General features: G+C 39.6%; 1 protein-coding gene across 5 annotated transcripts in view; it reads right to left on the reverse strand.

Annotated features, from left to right (window-relative positions):
- Positions 1–20,641, reverse strand: part of FAM168A (family with sequence similarity 168 member A) — a 215,050-nt gene that overhangs the window by 43,267 nt on the left and 151,142 nt on the right. For all 5 annotated transcript variants that reach the window (XM_019649356.1, XM_019649355.1, XM_019649359.1 and 2 more), the window contains one exon: positions 13,565–13,652. In XM_019649356.1, coding sequence (XP_019504901.1) covers positions 13,565–13,634 — 70 coding nt within the window. In that variant the 5' untranslated portion in view covers positions 13,635–13,652. The remainder of the gene's footprint in view (positions 1–13,564; positions 13,653–20,641) is intronic.

A 20,641-nucleotide genomic window follows, 5' to 3' on the forward strand; every position in this document is an offset into this window, starting at 1 on the left:
ACATAGCAGATTTAATGAAGGCACTGGAACAGTAGGATAGGACATGTTGAAAGTGAGTAAATGTTTCTTTAATTTTAACTTTTTTTTCAATTACAGTTGACATTCAATATTATATTAGTTTCAAGTGTACAGCATAGCAGTTAGACATTTACAGAACTTATGGAGTGAGCCCCCACCCAATAAGTGTAGTAGTCACCTGGCACCATATACAGTTATTACCATAGTATTGACTATAATCCCTGTGCCATACTTTATATCCCTGTGACTATTCTGTAACTGCCAATCTGTAGTTTTTAATCCCTTCACCTTTTCGACCCAGCTCCTCAACCCCCTTCCCAGAAAGTGATTAAATATTGATAATAAAGAAAAGGAAAAATGACAGCTTGAGGAGGTAGAAGGATCCAGAGGATTTGGGGGGGGGGAGGCTTGGGTAGGTTGGGATGGGTGGGGAATGAAGGCAAGACATCTTCCCCTCTTAAAAATGAAGGAAACTAGAGGCATAGAGCTAAACGCATCTCTGTTTATGGTCGGGTTTTTAACACTCACTTTTATACTCATTTTATTATGATGAAGTCTGCTTCCTTACAGCCCTTCTTAGTTAGCCCTTTCCCAGTGCTAAAATTAGTTGTGGGCTGGAAGGCCAGAAATCTTTTTAGAATTGTATATATTTTAAATGTTAATACCTGAGTGACTGCCTTCAAAAGTGAGCTACATACACAAGTAGAGGTCAATTCAATTAGCTATTTACCTGAACACTTAATGTGTTTTAGGTGCTATAATAAATGCAAAATGAAAAGACAACCCTGTCCTCCACGAATTTACCATGTCATGGGCGAGACAAGCAAACATAGAAGTAACTGGTAGTAGGCATCCTGGGATAAGGTCACAGAGGGAGGAGCTACAAAGTGTTGTGGGAGAACAGGGAAGAAAGACAAAATGAATTTTAGCATTTAACCTGGTTCTCTCTCCCTCCAACCTGGTCTGGCTTCTGGATTGCAGAGGCTGCTGCAACTCCAAGTTAGCTACAAGAGAGGCCTTAAATAGAGAGTTATTTGTGCTCAGGCCATGTACCTCCCCTACTGTTAATTCAAACAAGTAACACTGTTGTGGACACTGAGAGCAGGTGTCAAACTGAGACAAACTGTATACTGTTACAGACACACCAAGAGCTTTATTTACAGGCAGACCTAGATTCAAATCCCAGCTCTTGTACTTATTAGCTCTATAACTTTGGATAAATCACTTTAACTCTGAGTCTAAGTTTTGATATCTTAAAAATTAGACACAATCATTAATTTACTTGTTTGGTAAACATTTTTTGAGTACTTTATGTCAGGACCAGTCCCTTTTCACTTCTCCTGTATCTGTAAGTGGGCTGGCTGGGGGGTTAGCTGGGCAGCTCTGAACTTACTTTGTAGAGACCCATCTAAACATCCCTACTTCTAAGAGTCAGGAGGAGTTTCCTGTTCTGGCCTTCATCTAGGAGCCATCATAGTCCAGTGGGAAGAACAGGAGCTCTGAAGGCAGGCAAATGTGGGTTCAAAAGTCAGCTTAACAGACATGAAATCTTAGGCAGTCCCTTTACCTGAGCCTGGAGAACACAGGGATATCCTATACTGTAGGCTAAAAAATTAAGAGGTAGCATGCAAAATACATAGCATAAATACTTGGCACACTGTAGTAAGTACTTCAGTAAATGTTAGTCCCCCATACCTCTTTCATTAAAAGTTCCCTTTTGGAAATGGCTGTGCTTGCCAATGGATTTTAAGGCATTTAATGAAAAGCTTCTAGATCCTCACTCATGTCCCTCACCTCCTACTACCTTTTGCTCTCCCTTACATGGCATGGCTCCAGGTAATTAGGCCTATTGCTGTTTGGCCAAGCACAAGCTGGAGAAATGCAAGCTACTAGTCAGCGTGGCATTTTGTGGAAACACTGAATCAATCACTAGGCTTTGAATACAGGCTAACTTTTAGTGTACTGCTGTGTGTATAGGTATATTGACAATCTTTTGTGCATTTTAAAACATTTGTCTCTAAAAATATTGTAAATAAAAGTGTCCCTACATTTTTGCATTTTTATTTCTCATTTATTTCAGTCTATTATTTTTACTACTGGTTAACAGTGAAAGTTAAAGCAACCAACAGGGCATTATCTGAAACAAACCTAAATGACCCAACAACCCAAACTCCTTAAATAAATTATGGTGTTACAGGATAGTACACAGCATATAATCTCATTTTTATTGAAAAATAATGTATATGTATGTTCATTTAAAAAGATCTAGGGGTGGCCAGTTAGCTCAGTTGGTTAGAGTGCAGTGCTCATAACACCGAGGTTGTCAGTTCAATCCCCACATGGGCCATTGAGCTATGCCCTCCACAATTAGATTGAAACAACTACTTGACTTGGGGCTGATGGGTCCTGGAAAAACACACTGTTCCCCAATAAAAATTTTTTAAAAAGATCTAGAAAAAAAGATATACCAAAGCGTTAACAGTGATTATCTCTGGCTCAGGGGAAATTATGGATGTTTTTCCTATTCAGTATTTTCTGATTTTTCTAAAATGAACACACATTGTTTTGAAAAGGAGGAAAAACAAACGAAATCATAAAATGACACTTAGGTAAGTTCAATTAATTTTCTATTGTTAGACATTTCACCAGTTCCAAATAACTGCTACTCATCCTTCAGGCAGAACCAGGACTAGAATCCAGCTACTCAGATTCTCTAGTTATATGTAAAAATGTCCTGAAAACTCTTTTTGGGCTCTACAAATTTAAAGGGATGACGTCAGAGACTTGTCAGTCCATTGGTGAGGTCCTAAAGGAAGTAGGTGGGAAATAAGTATGACACACACACCACGAGTGGGTTTTCAAATAAACTGAAATAGGGAACATGTCTTTGGTCAAAGATTCCAAGAAAATGCTTCCATTTCAACACATTTTTTTGTTCAGAGGTACCACTAGGATACTATGTGACCTGGGTAAGACCCTGCAAATCAGTATCAAATTCTGAATATGTTTCTGTGTCTGCAAAATAGTATGAATGAATATCTGCCATATTTCTACAGGTGAGAAAACTGAGGCTCTGAAAGGTTAAATAATTTGCGCACAGTTATGTAAGTGACCTTAAAGATTGAAATCAGAGATCAATCTCATAAAGAAGAATAAAGGTAGAGGAATGGTGGACTCTAAGTTATTTTATTTTTTCCTCTTAACACTAAGGAAGCATAAGGAGGCACCAGTAGAGCTTTGCACAATGCAAATGATACTGTACACTCTACTCTGTTGAACTGAATGAGAAGGTGCATTGAATTACAATTAACTCCTGGCATCATCTTAACAGCTGAGTGATTAGATCACTCTAATCTGAATTTTATTGCTTATTTTATTATGGCCTATAATCAGTTGAAATTACAGTGGGAAGTTCAAGAGTCTTACACAAAGGCAACATGCTGAAGAGAAAGAATATCTCCCAATTCTGAGTAGATGGATGATCCCAGGCAAGTTACTTAACTACTCTGTACCTCAGTTTCCAAATCTGTATAATGGGAATAGCATTATCTTGCCCTCCAATTACCAAGGTATATTAAGTTTAGAAATACCAGCACTAAGAAAATAGGGGATTCCCCAATTTATGAGAAAATTACCTGAGAAATGCATGCTGGCCTCAGAACTCCCAAGAACTCAGTAAAAGGCATAATAACCATGCAACCTATCGTGTAAGCCAGAAGAAATCTGGGATAATTACAGATTCTTCTTTCTCCCTCACTCCCCAAATCTAACACCAAGTCCTAGCTTTTATTCATATTCCACAAATTTTCAATGTCTATTGTATGCCAGACACTGTTCTCTCTAAAACTGTCTCAAACATGTCCTCTCCATCCCAAATACCACCCCTAGTTCAGGTCTCTTAACTGAATTATTTTAAGAGCCTCCTAACTTATCTTCTAACCTCCATTTTCTGTCTCTCCAATACATCCTGTTCACATATCCAGAGAGATCTTTTGAAAATGCCAATCTATCCACCATGCCTAAAACTCTCTGGTGGCCAAGGATAAAATTCCAAACAAGTACCCAAACAAGGATAAAAAAGGTGATTTCCAAGGATAAAGTTCCAAATTTCTTAGCATGGCCTAAGGACCCTACCAGTCTGTCTCCTATCCGTCTAGGTGTTCTATTTCCGTTCTTGCCATTCCTGGCTTGGCATTTTACACTTCACCAACCAAATGCACAGCTGTTCTAGAATACTCCATTTGACTGTTTCCATGTCACTGTTCAGGCTGTTCTCAGTCCTTGGATTGTCCTTCCCTTGCCCTTCACTTCATTTCCTTCTCCAAAAAGTCTTCCCTGACCTTATTCTCTCCGGGCTACATTAAGGGTCCCTTCTGGCTACTCCCATAACAGGCTTTTCTTACATAGTTCTTATCAAATTGTATTTCTATTTTTTTCAAATATTCATCCCCCAATTTGGTGGATCTAATATCAATTCAGTGATGACCCCCTAGTTGTGGTACTCTTTGTCCTTACATGTCCCAGATACGGCGTTCTGCTTGGGTGCTCACTGCCCAAACCTATTCTTTTTTTTTTTTTTTTAAGATTTTTTTATTGGGGAATTGGGGAAAGGGGAACAGACAAGTTGCTGTCCTTTTGTTCTTCAGTCTAGTTGTGGAGGACGTTGCTTCACTGGCCCAAGTTGGCACCATCATTGTGCTCTTCCTGGGCGAGGCAGATCAGTGCCCGGCTTCTGGACGGCCGCTCACACTGGCTGCTGGCTACACACGGTAGCCCATGGCAACCCACTGCAGCTGGGACTGCAGCCGACGCCAGCGACTCACAGCAGCCCAGCTCCAGGTTGAGCTGTTGTTCAACATCTTAGCTGTAGAGGGCAGTGTCACTGGCCCTCATATGTGGGATCCGAACCAGGGCCCTCTGGCATCCTAAGCCATCTCTTAACCAATGCGCCACTCGGCCGGCCCCAAACCTATTATTCTTTTCGGTCTCCTCCCATCCCTAATAACCAAGTTTGTGGCTGGTGCCATGGGTCTGGCCAAGACAGACTCACCAGCTATCTAATACTTCTCTGCTGACTCAACTCCCAGTGCAGAAAAAGGAGCATAGACTTTAGATTCATATATAGGTTCTAATCCCAGTTTTGCCATTTCAAAATTTGTGAATTCAGGCAAGTTATTGCTTTCACTCACGGAACTTCAACTTCCTCTTACATAAAATGGGATAATAATTACTTTGCAGAGAGTTGAGATGACAATAATGCTAGTAATAAAAACAATATTGTTAGGGCAGCAGGTTAGCTCAGGTGGTTAGAGTGCAGGCTCATTAACACGAAGGCTGCTAGTTCGATCCCCACATGGGCCACTGAGATGCACCCTCCACAACTACACTGAAGACAACTACTTGATGTGGAGCTGATGGGTCCTGGAAAAACACATTGTACCCCAATAAAATTTCTTAAAAAAAAATAAAAACAATATTGTTACTTATTATATGTTAAGTATTATGCTAAGCACCTTATACAGATCTCATTTAATCCTCACAATCCTTTCAGAGACAGGTTCTATTATTTTTTTTATTTTATAGATGAGGAAGCCAACTAGAAGTTAAATGACTTGCCCAAGCCATTGTGGTGGACCATGGCGGGGCTAACCCAATGTTCATTCCCAACCCCCTCTGCCCTTTGAGGCTACTGAGGCTGGAAAAGCTACTCCCTTTCCCAGCCTTCCTAGCACTTAGGAGTAGCCAGGTGGCCCAGTTCTGACCAATGAGATATACAGAGAAGTCTCCTGGGGAATTTTGGGAATTTTACTTTCCTAGCAAAAGGACAAACATCACAGATGGTCCCCTGTACTCCCTTTTTCCTATCTCAATCACAGGCATTATGCCTACAGCTATAGCAGCCTTCTTAAATCAAGAGGGAAAAGCCAAGAGTCAGGGAATACTGGTCTTGAAATCACTGACATAATACATCAATGCCACCTGTCACTGACCACCACAATTTTTATGTGAGAAAACTATACCTACTTGTTTAAATTACCATTAGTCAAGTCTTCAAGTAGCATCTTCAGGCAAATGACAAGTGATACAGGGCAATCAAATGATGCAGCTAAGATTCAAAACGAGACAGTCTTAACCACTAAGCTATATGAAAAACAGCACTGGATTTGGTAGAGAACAGGTACTCAAATGATGCAAATAATAGTAATATAAATCACTCCACTTTCCTCCTTGAGGCTCCATGCTCCTCTGGAAACTCACAGCTGTCCGTAACCTAAATCCCACCAGAGCTGCTCGGGAACAGGCCACCCTTTTGGATACTGTGCCCAGCCCTCTTCTCTGCATCTCTGAATTCAGCTCTCCCAGCTCAAGGTCTACCCTAGGGAAGGAAGGTCTGCAGTCAAGTCTTGGCTGCTCACCCCTACCTATCTCCTGGTACCACAAAGATTCCAGGCCCCAGGCCATGAAGATGGAACACGACCGAGGTCAAGGAACTCAGCCTAAACTTACAATCATGACAGCACTTGTGGTGAAGGCCCAAGCTTCTCTCTGACAGCCAGAGACCTTTGGAGGTAACAAGAAGTATGGTTTTGTAGTTTAAACAAGATCAAAGACTATTGATTTTTCTGCCTCTTTTCCTGCTGAGAACAGTAATAGCAAAAATCTGATTTAGACACTTAAATTTAATTACCTCCCCCACCAGCTGAGCAATTTTCAAGTCATCACATTTTGACCTCACCCAACATGAGTCCTTTAAAGATGGTTTTTGGGGCCAATTGTTTAGTTTTCCTAAGATATGCAAGGAAAAAGACAGGATTATTGGCTATCTTCTTGAAAACTGTAGCTTCTATTCCTGTGTCCAGGGTTTAAGCTGCCAGTTCACAGGCCTCCCAATCTGAGAAGGGGCCAGCCACTCCTCTCACAGCTGACACGTGTCATACCGGACACATGATCTCTGTTTCTAAAGCTGTTTGGAACTCAAAGGGTATTTCCCATAGGAATTACGACATTCACGATGGCAAGATTCCTAGACAAGATCATAGAATTGGGGGAGAAGAGAAGCCCATTTATTGAACATGTACTAAGTGGCAGATATGAACATCAGAATGACCTGTGAAAACAGATTGCTGGGAACCACCTCCAGAATTTCTGATTCGGTAAGTCTGGGGTAAGGCCCAAGAATTTGCATTCCTAACAAATTCCTCGGCCTGGGGACTATACTTAGAAGCCACTGCTATAAGGTATAAAACAGTCACCAAGACTTTGAAAACCCACAATTGGACATCTTCTGATGTTTGAAAAATCTCTCCAACCCTAAGAAGAGAGTCACAATGTCATGATATTCATCTTGTTTATAGAGTTTTAAAAAAATAAAAATAAAACAAAAAAAATAACCTTCCCATCCCTCCCCCCAATACACACAAACCTCTAAAAGCCAATAGTGACAGATTTCTACAGGTTTCTCTTTAAGTGAGGACATTCCAAATACTTCAGGACACTGGGCAAGGCCTGTGCTTTTCAGAAGAGAAATTCTCCTAGGAGCTCTAGGCAATATACCCTGGAAGAAAGGAAAAGTCTGCAGTGGAGGTTCACCAATCTCCCTAAGTGTACAGAGACTATTTACCACCTTAGCTGCTACTAAGAAAAAAAACACAAAACTTTAAAACAGTGCTTCTCAAGCTTTGTCCACAACATATCTGTGCTCACGACAGTAACGATAAGGGGTGAATGGGTATAAGGATGGAGAAGGAAGTGTGTGTGAGAGTGTGTCTTGGGGGGATGGGGAGACAAACAAAACCAGGTAATTCTGAGATATATTTCGTGGTAGCTTAGGAGCTGTCAGTGGATTACAGGTGAACTGAGATACTGATTCCTTAAGCTCTTAGGGTACCTGGGAAGAAAGTAGGGTCAGGAGCTCCTGGGCAGTCTTGTCTGTTTATTCTGAGTTCTCTATAAATATCATTATTTTCTGTGTGGAAGTACAAGCTTACAGCAACTGTGAATCACTGCTTTAGAGAACAAAAACATTTATCCCAACTCTGAAGTCAATTTGCCAGAGACTTATGGACCTCTGAAAAGGCTTCAGTATTAGGGGCTTAATCACTTAGTCACTTATTCATTCAGCCAATCAATATTCACTGAGAGTTTACGTTGTTAGGCACTTGTTAGACACTGAGGACTTAATGATTGCCTGCAAGAGCAATGAGCATTACAGAAATATAAACAATTATCAGGCAGCAAATAATATAGACCACACGTAGCTCATTGGTTAGACTTGATTCTGGCTCCACTTCTTTCTGGCTCTGTGACAGGGACAAGTCTCTCTATCTTTCTTGACTTGTGTCTATATCTAATAACACACTTGGATAACAAGGATTAAGTAAAATAATGATGAAAGTTCTCAAACTGGGTACAGGAATCCCTGAGGGTACTCAACAATACACATACATGAAAACACTGAATTAAATACGGTGTACTTTCTTGCAATGTTAATAATATTTACCAGATGGTAAATAATTCAAAGTATTTGTTTTACAGAAAACAACTATAACTATATAATGGTGACTCAGGATAAAATTCATATGAATTTTGAAGATAACACATAAACTTCAAATAAATTTTAACCTTGGAGTACCTGCTCTGGGCTATTTCCCCATCGATCCAGGAACGAATTTGTTCTCCTCTGATGTCAGATATATTTGGTTAGGAAAGTTTCTAAAACACTGTGCATGGCTGATAATACATGCTCAACAAATAGCAACCACTATTGTTAATAATAGATAGTTGTTATTATTAACCCATCCACAGGAGGAACAAACGTACTGTGTGGTATATGGGGCATAAGAGAGTGTCCTCTCTACGCAGGCTTTTTCTCCCAAGCTCTAGGCTTCTTCAATTTCTGCCCCCAAACCCTATGATTATTTGGGAAGTGGAACTCCAGAAAGCAGGCTAATTCTGCCCTCAAATGCCAGGGAGCTGTCTTCAAAACACACAAAAAAAGAACATTTCAGCATTACTAAAGTTGCTAATTTCATCAACCTGCTGGCCTCCCTTGGGGCCTCAGCCTGCCCAAGCAGTTAGCCTTCAGGATAAAAACAGTCAGTCTAACCTCAGACTCAGCTCCACTCTTGACTAGCTTTATCTTATTTAAAAAGTTCTTAGAGATCAATTATCTCCTTAAAGTCTCATAAACAAGTGATAGATAGGGTAGGTGTTATTTTTCCTACTTTATAGAAGAGAAAACTGAGGCCCTTGGAAGTAAAGTGACTTGTTCAAGTTTTTAGTTAGAGGCAGAGCCAGGAATCAAACTCAGCTCTTCTGACTTCTATGGGGGAGGGGGATACCCCATTACATTAAGCAACAGAAATCATTCCAGTGAGAATCTCTGCAGCATAGCCAAAAGCTCTTCAAATCATTTGTCATCATGTCACCAATTTTCAGCTGTATTCAGAACCACCAAATTATACTTTCATTGACTAAGAAAGAATCATAAGTAACTACGTAACAGAAAACTAAATTAAATTTCATGAGTGCATTTAGCAAGAAAAGGGAACTCATTCACTGATGGTGGCTATGGCTATACCTGACCTTTCACAGGAGAATACTTGTGAAAAGGCTTTCATGGTTTCCTACTGATCTTGCCCAAGAATGTCGGGAGCTCTGGGACAAGAAGCCCTGGGCTGACAGAAGGTACTGAAACAGTAGGACAGGGTTCTGAGCAAGGGTACTGGGCTCACTGCGTCTTCCCTGTTTCTGAGCCCTTCATTAATATCAGCATGTCCAAGAAGGGGCACAGAAAATTGTATTCAAGAAGAGGCAAAAGAAATAGATTAAAGGAATGGATTAGCCAGTTGTTTTATAAAGAAAGAGATCTAACAAAAATGTATAGATTAATGCCCAGAATGTTAAGAGCTGGAAGGGAAACTTAAACAACTCAGGTAAGCCCTTCACGGCCTGGATGGGAAAGTGAAGGCAAGAGATGGGCAGGAGGGAGCATTTGAGATCTTGCTCCCCATATATGTCATCTGTTTGATTCAAATAAACTCTTATTAAAAATTTTTTTTTTTTTTTTTTTCTGAGCCATCCTGCTACCTGTTGGCAGCTCAGCGGCTGCTCAGCTCGGGCTGGACTCGAACCGCTGTTGCTCAGANGCTGTTGCTCAGAGCTCAAACTCTTGAGTGAGCTCTTAACCAACTGAGTCTTATTAAAATTTAAAGAGAGAGAAAAGGTAGGCAGGATTTGTCTAGCATCTTGCAGTCATTAGAACAGACCTGGAACTGAGAACTCCACCTCATGCTTCAAGACTAGTTCCAAGCATGGCTTCTCAGAAGCCCTTCCTGACACCAATCTCTGACAGAGTTGTGGCCTCTCTCGTATACCCACCATGTTTCCACAGCAATTTGTACATCTATTTATTATGTTACACTCTTGGAATATAGTGGCACATCCCTCTGAGATAGCACTTATCTCGATGTACTATAATTGTCTCCTTACATGTCAGTGTCTTTCCCATTCTTACAGATCTGTGCTAGTTAAGGTGGGGAGTCCACGAGGGGCTGCCGGCTTCTCAAAAGTGAGGCTCCCTAGTCCTAGAAGCTGCAAAGACAATCCTCTTCCCTAGCTTATCACTGGGAGCAGTGAAAGGAGCACATATTTTAAGACAGATCAGCTTGCTGTAACAGAAAGCACATACACTTTGAAATCATAAAGACCCAAGTTCAAATCTTTCCTCAAGTCATATGACCTGAATTAAACTACGGGTTTCTTTAACTGTGAAGGAAGAGTAGTATAGCATTTATGATTAAGAAGATTATAATTAATACACATGAAGTACCTAGCATGTGTTTGCCAAAGGGTAATTAATACTCTTTAACAAAACCATTATTGTTACTAACAATAACAAACGTTTATTGCATTGTATTTGGCATTTGTTTACAAATTATATCACTTGGATTTTCTATTTCTAGCAATGTGGAGGAAAAGATAACCTGAAACTCTGCCTACTGCATAACACTTAGAAAATGTGGATAAAGTATAACAAATGTTATGTTATATAACACACAAAGGCAGAGTTGTGATTCTAAGAAAGAAAAAGAAACCTCCAGGGGTAAAAAATGTAAAGGAAACTAAAAAACAAGAACTCTCATAGTAGCTGATGTTGAACTGGTTTTTTGGTCTGGGCAATCAAAGGGCTTGCTTTTTAAAGCCACTGTGGGTGGGAGATGAGGCTTTGGGCCTTGGAGAAGCCATGAGCTAGAACTCAAATTCCCCTGCATAAAGTTGGGACCTTAGAGGAATCATACTGTCAGTAAAAACAATAAATAAATAAACTGACTCAAAAATACAGAAACACAACAGGAAGCTTAGGTTAAAAAAGAAAGTTTCTCTAAGAATTTGAAACATCGGCCTGTGTTAAAACTGAATTTATTCTAGTTGTGTGGCGTTTATACTACCTGTGTGGTCCTGGAATCTAGGGTTTTTAAAAGAAATTAAAACTGTTCCAGGATGATAATATTCCTTGGTGATTAGCAGAAACAAAGACAGTCCTCCCTTTCTCCTTCTGAAAGAGTACTATTGTAATTACCTCATTTAATTCTCAGCACTACCCTTTGAAATAGATAGTATTATCCCATATTATAAAAGAAAAATTAAATTTAGGGAGGTTAAGCAACTTGTTCAAAGTCACCAACTATTATCTGACAGAGCTGGGATTTGAAACTGGTTGTTCAGTCAATCGAAAAACATTTATCAAGTTAAGTTCTACTATGCATAGACCAAGTCTGTTCCCTTTCCAGTATATCATGCCGCCTAACCTCTGTGCAAATCAATAGATAAATGCAACTGTTTTCTTCTTTCTCAAGTTTAGCAATTCAGTAAAAATGAAGGCAGCCAGGATCACAGGAAACCCACAAGATTCCCCTGGGCTCTGTTTGCCAAAGCAGCTCAGTCTTCTCTGGCAAAGGCGCTTAGGTTGCTGGAAGGAACACTGAACTGGGAAGGGAAACAGCAACTGGCTCCCTGAGCTAGTCAGGCATGAGGTTCTGCCCAGTGGGTCCTGGTTACAGGAACTAGTTTTATTACGATAACCATACAACAGAAATTCAAACGGAAAATATTGGGTTGTCGGAAAAGTCATGATGCATTTTTGCAATGAAAAACTTAGAAAAAAATACGTCATGACTTTTCCGACAACCCAATAGTTACTATTAAGGATAAATTAAGATAATAAAGTTGCTGTGATAAACACAAACATAAGAAATTGAAAGTTAGTGATGACAGCTATAGTGCTATCAGGCTCAACCTCTGTTATGTTTCTGAATGTTATTTAAACATAAGTAGCTGCAAATGTTGGCAGTGTTTTTTTTTTAATTAACATGCATTCTTAGAAGCTTAAGTTAACACACTGATCAACTTTTGCTTATGCATGCTTTATAAAAATAGTTCTAAATATTTTTTTTTAATCAAATATTTCAGGAATTTCTGAAGCACCCCCTAGTGTTCTTAAGAACAAAATTTAGAACAACCAAAGTTCCCTGAGATCCATCAAGACCATTATTAAATCTTTTTGAGCTTCGTTTCCCACTTTTCCCTTTTTATATACTCTTTCCTCCAGCTAATCTCCAGTATCTACTGTACTCTGACCATACCTTCTTACCTCCATGGGTTTGTTCATACTGTTACCTTCACCTTGGATTTAAATTCATCGTACTTTTGAAGGCTGGTGATATGTAAAGCACCATGTTAGCAACTTAATACATTTTCTCATTCATTTCCATTACCATGCATCCTACCCATCTTTATTTATTTATAGATAATAACAACCATTATTAAGCACTTACTTTGTGCCAGATATTATATGCTGAATGCCTTACACTAGCTCATTTAATCCTTACAGCAGCCCTATGAAATAAAGCCATGCTATGGGCTTCCTTACGATGAGGACACTGAGGCTCTGGAAGGTTAAAAATCTTGCCTAAGGCCAAGTAAGGGATAGAATGCTTCCTGGAAAAGCGCTGTCTGAGTTCAGAGCTGAATTCTTACAGATGAAGTTGTCATGGGACAATGGCATTCCAGACAGAGGGACAACATACATAAAGCCAGAGAAGTAGGAAACTATGATACAATTCAGGGGAAGAAAAAAAAAATCAGCCTTTAGAATCATCAGACCTGCGTTCAAGCATCTATTTTTGTTTTGTTTTGTGGCCTCTTACTGCGACTATGGTTTTCTCACCTGTGACATGGTGATGATAAGCTGCACGTATAGAACTGCTTTAAGATCAAAGTGCCCAGCATAGGGCCAGGCCCATGGTAGGTACTCAATAAATCAATGTTACCCACCTTCCTTACTCCAAGTTGACAATTCAGTAATCCTTAGTCTTAATAATGTCATTTCAATCTCCACTGGACCCCAGACATGTCTCCCTTCTTTAAGTTCCCAAAGTTTACCAGAGTTTTTGGAGGACAGTATACCAAAAGTTGTTCAGCAAGTTATTTGGTAATGTCCTTAACCACCATTTCTCAAAATGAGAGCCATTATCACATCACTCACCTGTGTAGGCCATGTTCTTAGGGTTGCCATAAGGAGCCCCAGGCTGCACGGGGCTATAAACAGGGTTCATTGCGGAAGACTGAGGATCCTACGGAAAAACAAAGAAAACAGCACTGATTATTGAGTACTCATTCTCCCTGACATCAGCTTCCTCTTTATAATCTTCAGTTTACACTCACAGAGGAGCAACATGATAAAGGAGATGAGGACTAAATAAAAAACCATTTGTTTGTACTTGGCCCTGCGAGAGACACTTTCCCTGTTATACAGATGAAGGTACTGGGAAGCACAGAGGTGATAAAACTTGCCTAATGTCAACCCAGGCCTTTGGCTCTCAGTTCAGTACTAGTTCCACTATCCCACAGATGATTCTGTCGCTAGTGTACTGTGTGGCATTGGCCAAGCCACTTCCCCTCTCTGGATTTCACTGTACTGATGTAAAATCAATTAGTTTAGGCTCTCCGAGGTCCTTTCTAAGAACGCTAGTCCAGGAATTAGGAAAGGATACACTTCTGTTCACCAGGGGAGCCCCAGTGCCTGATGATAAGCACACAGACTGCTGGAAGGAAGAGCAGCAAGTGTCTCACTCACCCTTTGCACCTGCCGAGGACAAGATACCAGTTACTAACAGCTTTGGAAAAAAACAGGAATGTATTGCCATTGATCATTTTAATGCAAACACGGAAACACAGCCAAGACCTCTTTCAAAATTTATTCAAGGGAAAGTAATAAACTTGGAACTTTGTGTGGAATAAGTATCTCCTGCACAAGCACTCTGTTAATTATCTTAATGAAGCAATTTTCCATTCTGATTAACGGAAAATCTGTCATTAAGCTCTACTGGCCAGGCAATTTGTCCCACCTTGTTTAGGGAACCATCTCTGACAAACAGGACAACACATGTTTGAAAATGTGTCTCTAAATATATTATTTACACTTCATAAAAATCAAACAATTCCCTCCTAAGTAGGCTCACATGATAGATGGGCAATTTTTTAGGTTATTAACTTTTCCTATAGCACCTCAGGATAGGAAACAAGTCAAATAAAGGTTGAAGACAAGCAGTTAACAGCTGGCTTGAAGACAACTGCTCTGCGATTAATTAGTCTGTCCAGGGTTCTGGAATGAGAGGTGAAGAAAAGATGGGTTCCCAAGGAGAGGCAGCTGAGATGGTCAAACAGGGAGGAAGGAAAATGCCACTGGTCAATTTCAGAGGATAGAACTTCCTGAAATGTACCCAATGTACAACCCTGGCAAACCACCACAGGGCAAAAGGCTACATTAAACTACCACCAGTTGCAAACTGAAACTATTGGGTTGTCGGAAAAATCATGACGCATTTTTGCAACGAAAACCAGAAAAAATATGTCATGACTTTTCCGACAACCCAACAGAACAATTTGAGGATGAAAGTTATAGGAGATATATATTTCAGCACAACTTAAGGAAAAAAATATTCTTGCAGCCAGTTATCCAAGAACACAGTCAAGTAACACACTCTCTAAATATAAGCACTAGTCTCCTGACAGGGTACTGAGAGAATTAAGAGAGATCACAGATGTTAAAATACATTGCAAACTGTCAAGTGACATGCAGATGGAAATGATGATGGCGATGATGCGACAACACACAGAAGACTATCTGTAGACTTTCCTGCCTTGGCCTCTCTCTTCTATCCAACCCATTCTCTGCTAAATAAACCAGTGTAAGGAAGACTGTTAAAGTGCTATGCAGACAACTGGCCCTGCAAACATCTGAGCACCCTCCTACTGAGAAGGTACTCTTATTTTGCTGGTTGGACAAAGTATGAAATTGCTTTTCATAACCACATAAACTCATCAGCTTTGAAACTGGTTCCCTGCTGCTCCAAAATGAGGGCCACGGCCTCAGGAGGAGATCGTGCCTGGGCAGCACTCTGTAACAGCATCGATTCCGATCCCAACTAATGGCTGGCAGAAGTGAGATCTGCCAGGGGTTCAAAACTGGGAGTAAGAATATGATAGCCACTTCTGGGGAGCTGCTCACCGGCATACCGGGTTCCTGGCTTTCAAGGGAAGGTCAGTCAGCCTTTTACAATAGAATCCATACACTGTTAATAGTTTCAAGGGCTGGCTAAAAATGAGTAATAAGATCACAAGCTCTGTGATCAGGCACCTTTAGGTTCAACTCCTGGAATACCAAAGGTGGGACCACAGACAAGTCCACTAACCCTTCTGAGCCTCGGTTTCCTCTAACCTCAGAATGGAAGAGAAGAACACATTCTTTGTAGAGTTGCTGTACGATGGTTTTTTTTTTGAAAGACAGGTTTATTAAGGTATAATTTACCCCTTTTAGGTATACAGTTCTATGAGTTCTGGAAATGTATACAGTTATACAAACACCACAATTAAGATACAATGTATTTTCATTGCTTCCAAAAGTTCTCTCATCTTCATAGTCAATATCTCTACCCCTTAACTCTCAGCTGGTGGCAACCACAGATCCGTTTTCTATTGTTTTACACACACACACACACACACACACACACACACACACACACACCCCCCAATTTCTACTTTACAGATGAAAAAAGTGAAGATGAAAAAAGACAAATGGACAGCCCAAGGTCACAAGCAAGTAAGGGACAGAATCAAGGCTAGCACCCCAAATGGATCAAAAACCAGAATGAAAGATTTAAAAATACAAAACTCTTAGAAAGAAGAAAATACAGGCATAAACCTTTGTGACCTTGGATTTGGCAATGGCTTCTTAATATGATACCAATAGCACAAATAACCAAAGGGGGGAAAAAATAAACTGGACTCATCAAAACTAAAAACGTTTGTGCTTTAAAGGACACCATTAAGAAAGTGAAAAGACATCCCACAGAATGAGAAAATTTTTGCAGCTCATGTATCTGATAAGGGATTTTTATTTAAAATAAATAAAGAACTCGTAGCTCAATAATAAAAAGGCCAATAACCCAATTTAAAAATGGGCAAAGGATCTGAATACACATTTCTTCAAAGAAGTTATGTATAAATGGCGAATAAGCACATGAAAAGATGCAAATCAAAACCACAATGACGTACCACTTCACATACACTAGGATGGCTATTATAAAAAAAAAACAACAAATAATAAATAAAAAGTGTTGGCAAGAATGTAGAGAAATCGGAACCCTTATACAATGCTGGTGGGAATGAAAAATGATATAACCACTTTGGAAAAAGCCTGACTTCCTCAAATAGTTAAACATAGTTAATATATGATCTATCAATGTTACTCCTAGGTATATACCAGGGGTTGGCAAACTTTTGAGACGGAAGAACTAATCCTGTCCCTCACACAATTTAAAAATTGTTCGAGAGCCATAAATATATTTTTACAAATAAGGAAAATTTAAAGTAATATTATAACAAGTAACAGTATTAATTATATCTTTATTAAAATAAGTAAATTCACACATGTACGTACCCAAAGAGCCGCATGTGGCTCGTGAGCCGCAGTTTGCCGACCCCTGGTATATACCAAAGGGAAATGAAAATGTCCACATAAATATTCATAGCAGCATTATTTATTATTCATAGTCAAAAGGCAGAAACAACTGAACTGTTCAACTAATGAATCGATAAATTTAATGTGGTATATCCATAGAATGAAATATTTGGCAATAAAAAGGAATGAAGTGCTGATCCATGCTACGACATGGATGAACCTTGAAAATATTAAGTGAAAGAAGTCAGGCACAAAAGGCCACATATTGTGTGGTTCCACTTATATGATATGTCCAGAATAGGCAAATCTATAGAGACAGAAAGTAGATTAGTGGTTGTCTAGATTAGTTCATGATACATGAAACCTAATTAACTTCCAAATGCATATCTTTCTTAAAATAATTATAACACAACACTCACCTACACACACACACACACACACACACACACACACACAACACCCCATCTTCCTAAACATTTCTTTCTGATAACCCCATAAGCAATTCGAATTCACCATGTCCAAAAGTAAACTATCTTTTCTCAAGCTCACTCTTCCATCCTGCATTGCCTGTCTCAGCGTGACTGACAATCCATCCACCTAGCACATAAACCAAAAATGTGAAATTCTAAATTCCTCCAATTCCTTCACACCCAGTTGATCACCAAGTCCAGACAATCCTACCTTTCTCATTGCTGCTGCACTCTAGTTCAAGTTTCATCATCTTTTGTCTGAACTATTACAACAGTCCCCAGAGGTCTCTTTCCCCTTATTCTAACCTACTCTAATTCATCCTTGATAATCTTTATTAAAATATAGGTTGGATAACAGCATTACTCTCCTCAAAAGCCTTGGGAATAAAATCCAAATTCCTTCACATGATATACAAGATCCTCTAGGCTCTATCTAGGATGGGTCTCAGGAATCTATGTATTTATGTTACCAAGGAGATTTTGATACCCAGTTTGAGAACACTGCCTTAGACTTTCTTTCCTAAATGCCATTTGTCTCACATATGCTTGATAGAGAAATTAAGATACAGCAGTGAACAACAAAAATTCCTGCTTACATTCTAGTTGGGAGGGGGGAGGAAGAGACAAAATATTTTAAAAAGTAAAATACACTGTATATCAGGTGGCAATAAATGTTATAGAGAAATCCACTGAGGGTGGAAAGAGTGCAAGGGGAGTCAGTGCAATATTAAAGAAGATGGTTAGAGAAAGTGTCATTGAGTAACATCTAAGCAAAGATCTGAGTAGGTTGAAAGAGCAAGCCATGCAAATCTCTGAGAGGAAACTGTCCAAGCAGAGAAAAAAGCAAATGCAAATGCCCTAAGTGAAAGCATGTTTGAGATATAGCATGGAGGCCAATTTAGCTGCCAATGAAACAGGAAAGAGTAGGCAGTGAGAGCAGACAGGTAATGAGGGCCAAATCATGCAGGGCCTTGTCGGCCTATATAAGGACTTTGTTTTTTATTCTAAACGAGATAGGAAACCACTGGAGTGTTTTGAGAAGAGTGACATGATTTGACCTCATTTTAAGAAGATTACTTAGTTGAGCTGAGATCAGATGACAGGAAAAAAAGAGGAGAAGCAGGGAGATGAGTTAGGATGTTATTGAAATAATCCAGATGAAAGATAATGGTGGCTTGAAATGTCCAGAGAAGCCTCCATTGATAGATCATTTTGGGCAGAATAAGCAGTAGTGAGTCAGGTAATGGCATTTGTATGAGAAACAAAACAGTCGGAGGAGCCAAAGACTTCCCTCCTGATGGAGCTAACTGACAGGTATTCATCCCCAAATTGTACTGCCAAGTAGCCTGCAGCCTCCTTCAAAAATATCCAAACGACTTCTTTCAAATCAACAGCAAAATCTGTGAGCATAAAATGATAAGGGGGAAAAAAAAGCCCAGGGATTAAGGATGAATACTTAGAAGTATCATATGCACAACAGGTTGCTGTGTTTAAAAGTAGTGTTGTAGTTTGCAAACTACTTTAAAGCTTTTCAAAGAATTTTACCATTTACAAAGTGCTTATAGTTTACAGTGAGATTTTAACCACTATTTCACTTGATCCTTTGAAATGAGCAATGCAGAGGTTTATTAATATTAATTTCATTTGACAGATAAAGAAATTAAAGCTCAAAGGTTTAATGTATATTGGGATGAATACTGTAGGGAAAAGAGAAAGGCAGTGTCTGCCCAAAGAAGGTTACAGTCTAGCTGGGAAATTTTAAAAGTTAAATAAAAATAAAGAAGTCAAAAATAACATAAGGCAGCAGACCTTCTGGAATATCTAAACTGCTCAGCAAGCCCTCTCCCCAAAAAGCAACAATAAATTGCCAAAAATATCACAACCATTTCATGCCTCTGAAGATTAACCAAAGGCATACATCAAATTGAGAAATGATTATTCACGAAGAATCACTGAATCATATTAAGAACAGTGAGAATCTGTAGAATTTTAGCCTGGAGCTGGCTCCCTTCATCCAACCTGCAACTTCCTGGGGGGTAATTCCACGGACAAGACAGGCTAAGAGGATGAACGCTGCTCTAGTGGGTTGATTTAATATAAAGCTGAGTACAGAAAATCTGCTCTGGATGTTACCCAGAGTCACTGTCAAAAACAATAAAGGGATAATCTGGGGTACAATAGTAAATAATCCAGGAAGGCCACTACTGCCGCTAGCCTAAGGTCATAATACTAGTTAGGGCAGGCAAGAGACCTGCAAATAAGCCAGGAATTTAAAAGGGAGTTCTGGGGAACAAAATAGCCATAGCGGGTCTTTATAAAACCTGGTGTCTGTAAGTCTTCACACTTGCTAAGAAGGAACTGTGAAGACTCCTAGTCTACTAACCCTATATGAATGTAAGGTCTTGAACACACTGAAAGTAAAGGTAGGAGCAGAATGGTAAATTGCCTGAACTCTGAAAGCGTTCCTCAAAGGACAAACAGAGCCAGCAGCAAAAAGTGGGAGGTTTCCTGGCCTAGCGTTTAAGTCAATCATTGGCTGACCACTATCTATGTTGACCCAAGAATAACCTTTGGAAAGCCAAGTTTAAAAGTTAAAACAATAATTAAAATCCAGCCAGAATAAACTATTTGTATGTTAAATGATTAAATAAATATGCATGGTTAAAAAAAAAAAGACCAGAGATGACAGCAGTCACACACTGCAAAGGAGACAGAAGCTGTAGAATAGTCTAAGCAAGTCATTAAGTAAACAAAAAAAAGCCAGCAACACCCCTGCCCCCATCAGTGAGGGAAAAATTTGAATCAAGAGTTGCTACAGGGCTGGCCGAGTGGCTCAGTTGGTTAAGAGCTCGCTCAAGGGTTTGAGCTCTGAGCGGTTCGAGTACAGCCCGAGCTGAGTTGCTGCTGAGCTGCCAACAGGTGGCAGGATGGCTCAGCTAAAAAAACAAAACAAAAAAAGAGTTGCTACAATATGTAATTGTCAACCAAAAAGATCATGATACATGCAAAGAAAACAGTGAAGTGTGACCAATTTAGCAGCGGGAAAAGAGGAGACTATTATAGCTATTGTGTCTAAGGGGGCCCAAATGTTAGAATCAGCAGATAAATATTTCAAAGCAGCTATTGTAAA

Source organism: Hipposideros armiger, unplaced genomic scaffold (assembly GCF_001890085.2).
Source record: "Hipposideros armiger isolate ML-2016 unplaced genomic scaffold, ASM189008v1 scaffold_132, whole genome shotgun sequence".
Lineage (NCBI taxonomy): Eukaryota > Metazoa > Chordata > Mammalia > Chiroptera > Hipposideridae > Hipposideros > Hipposideros armiger.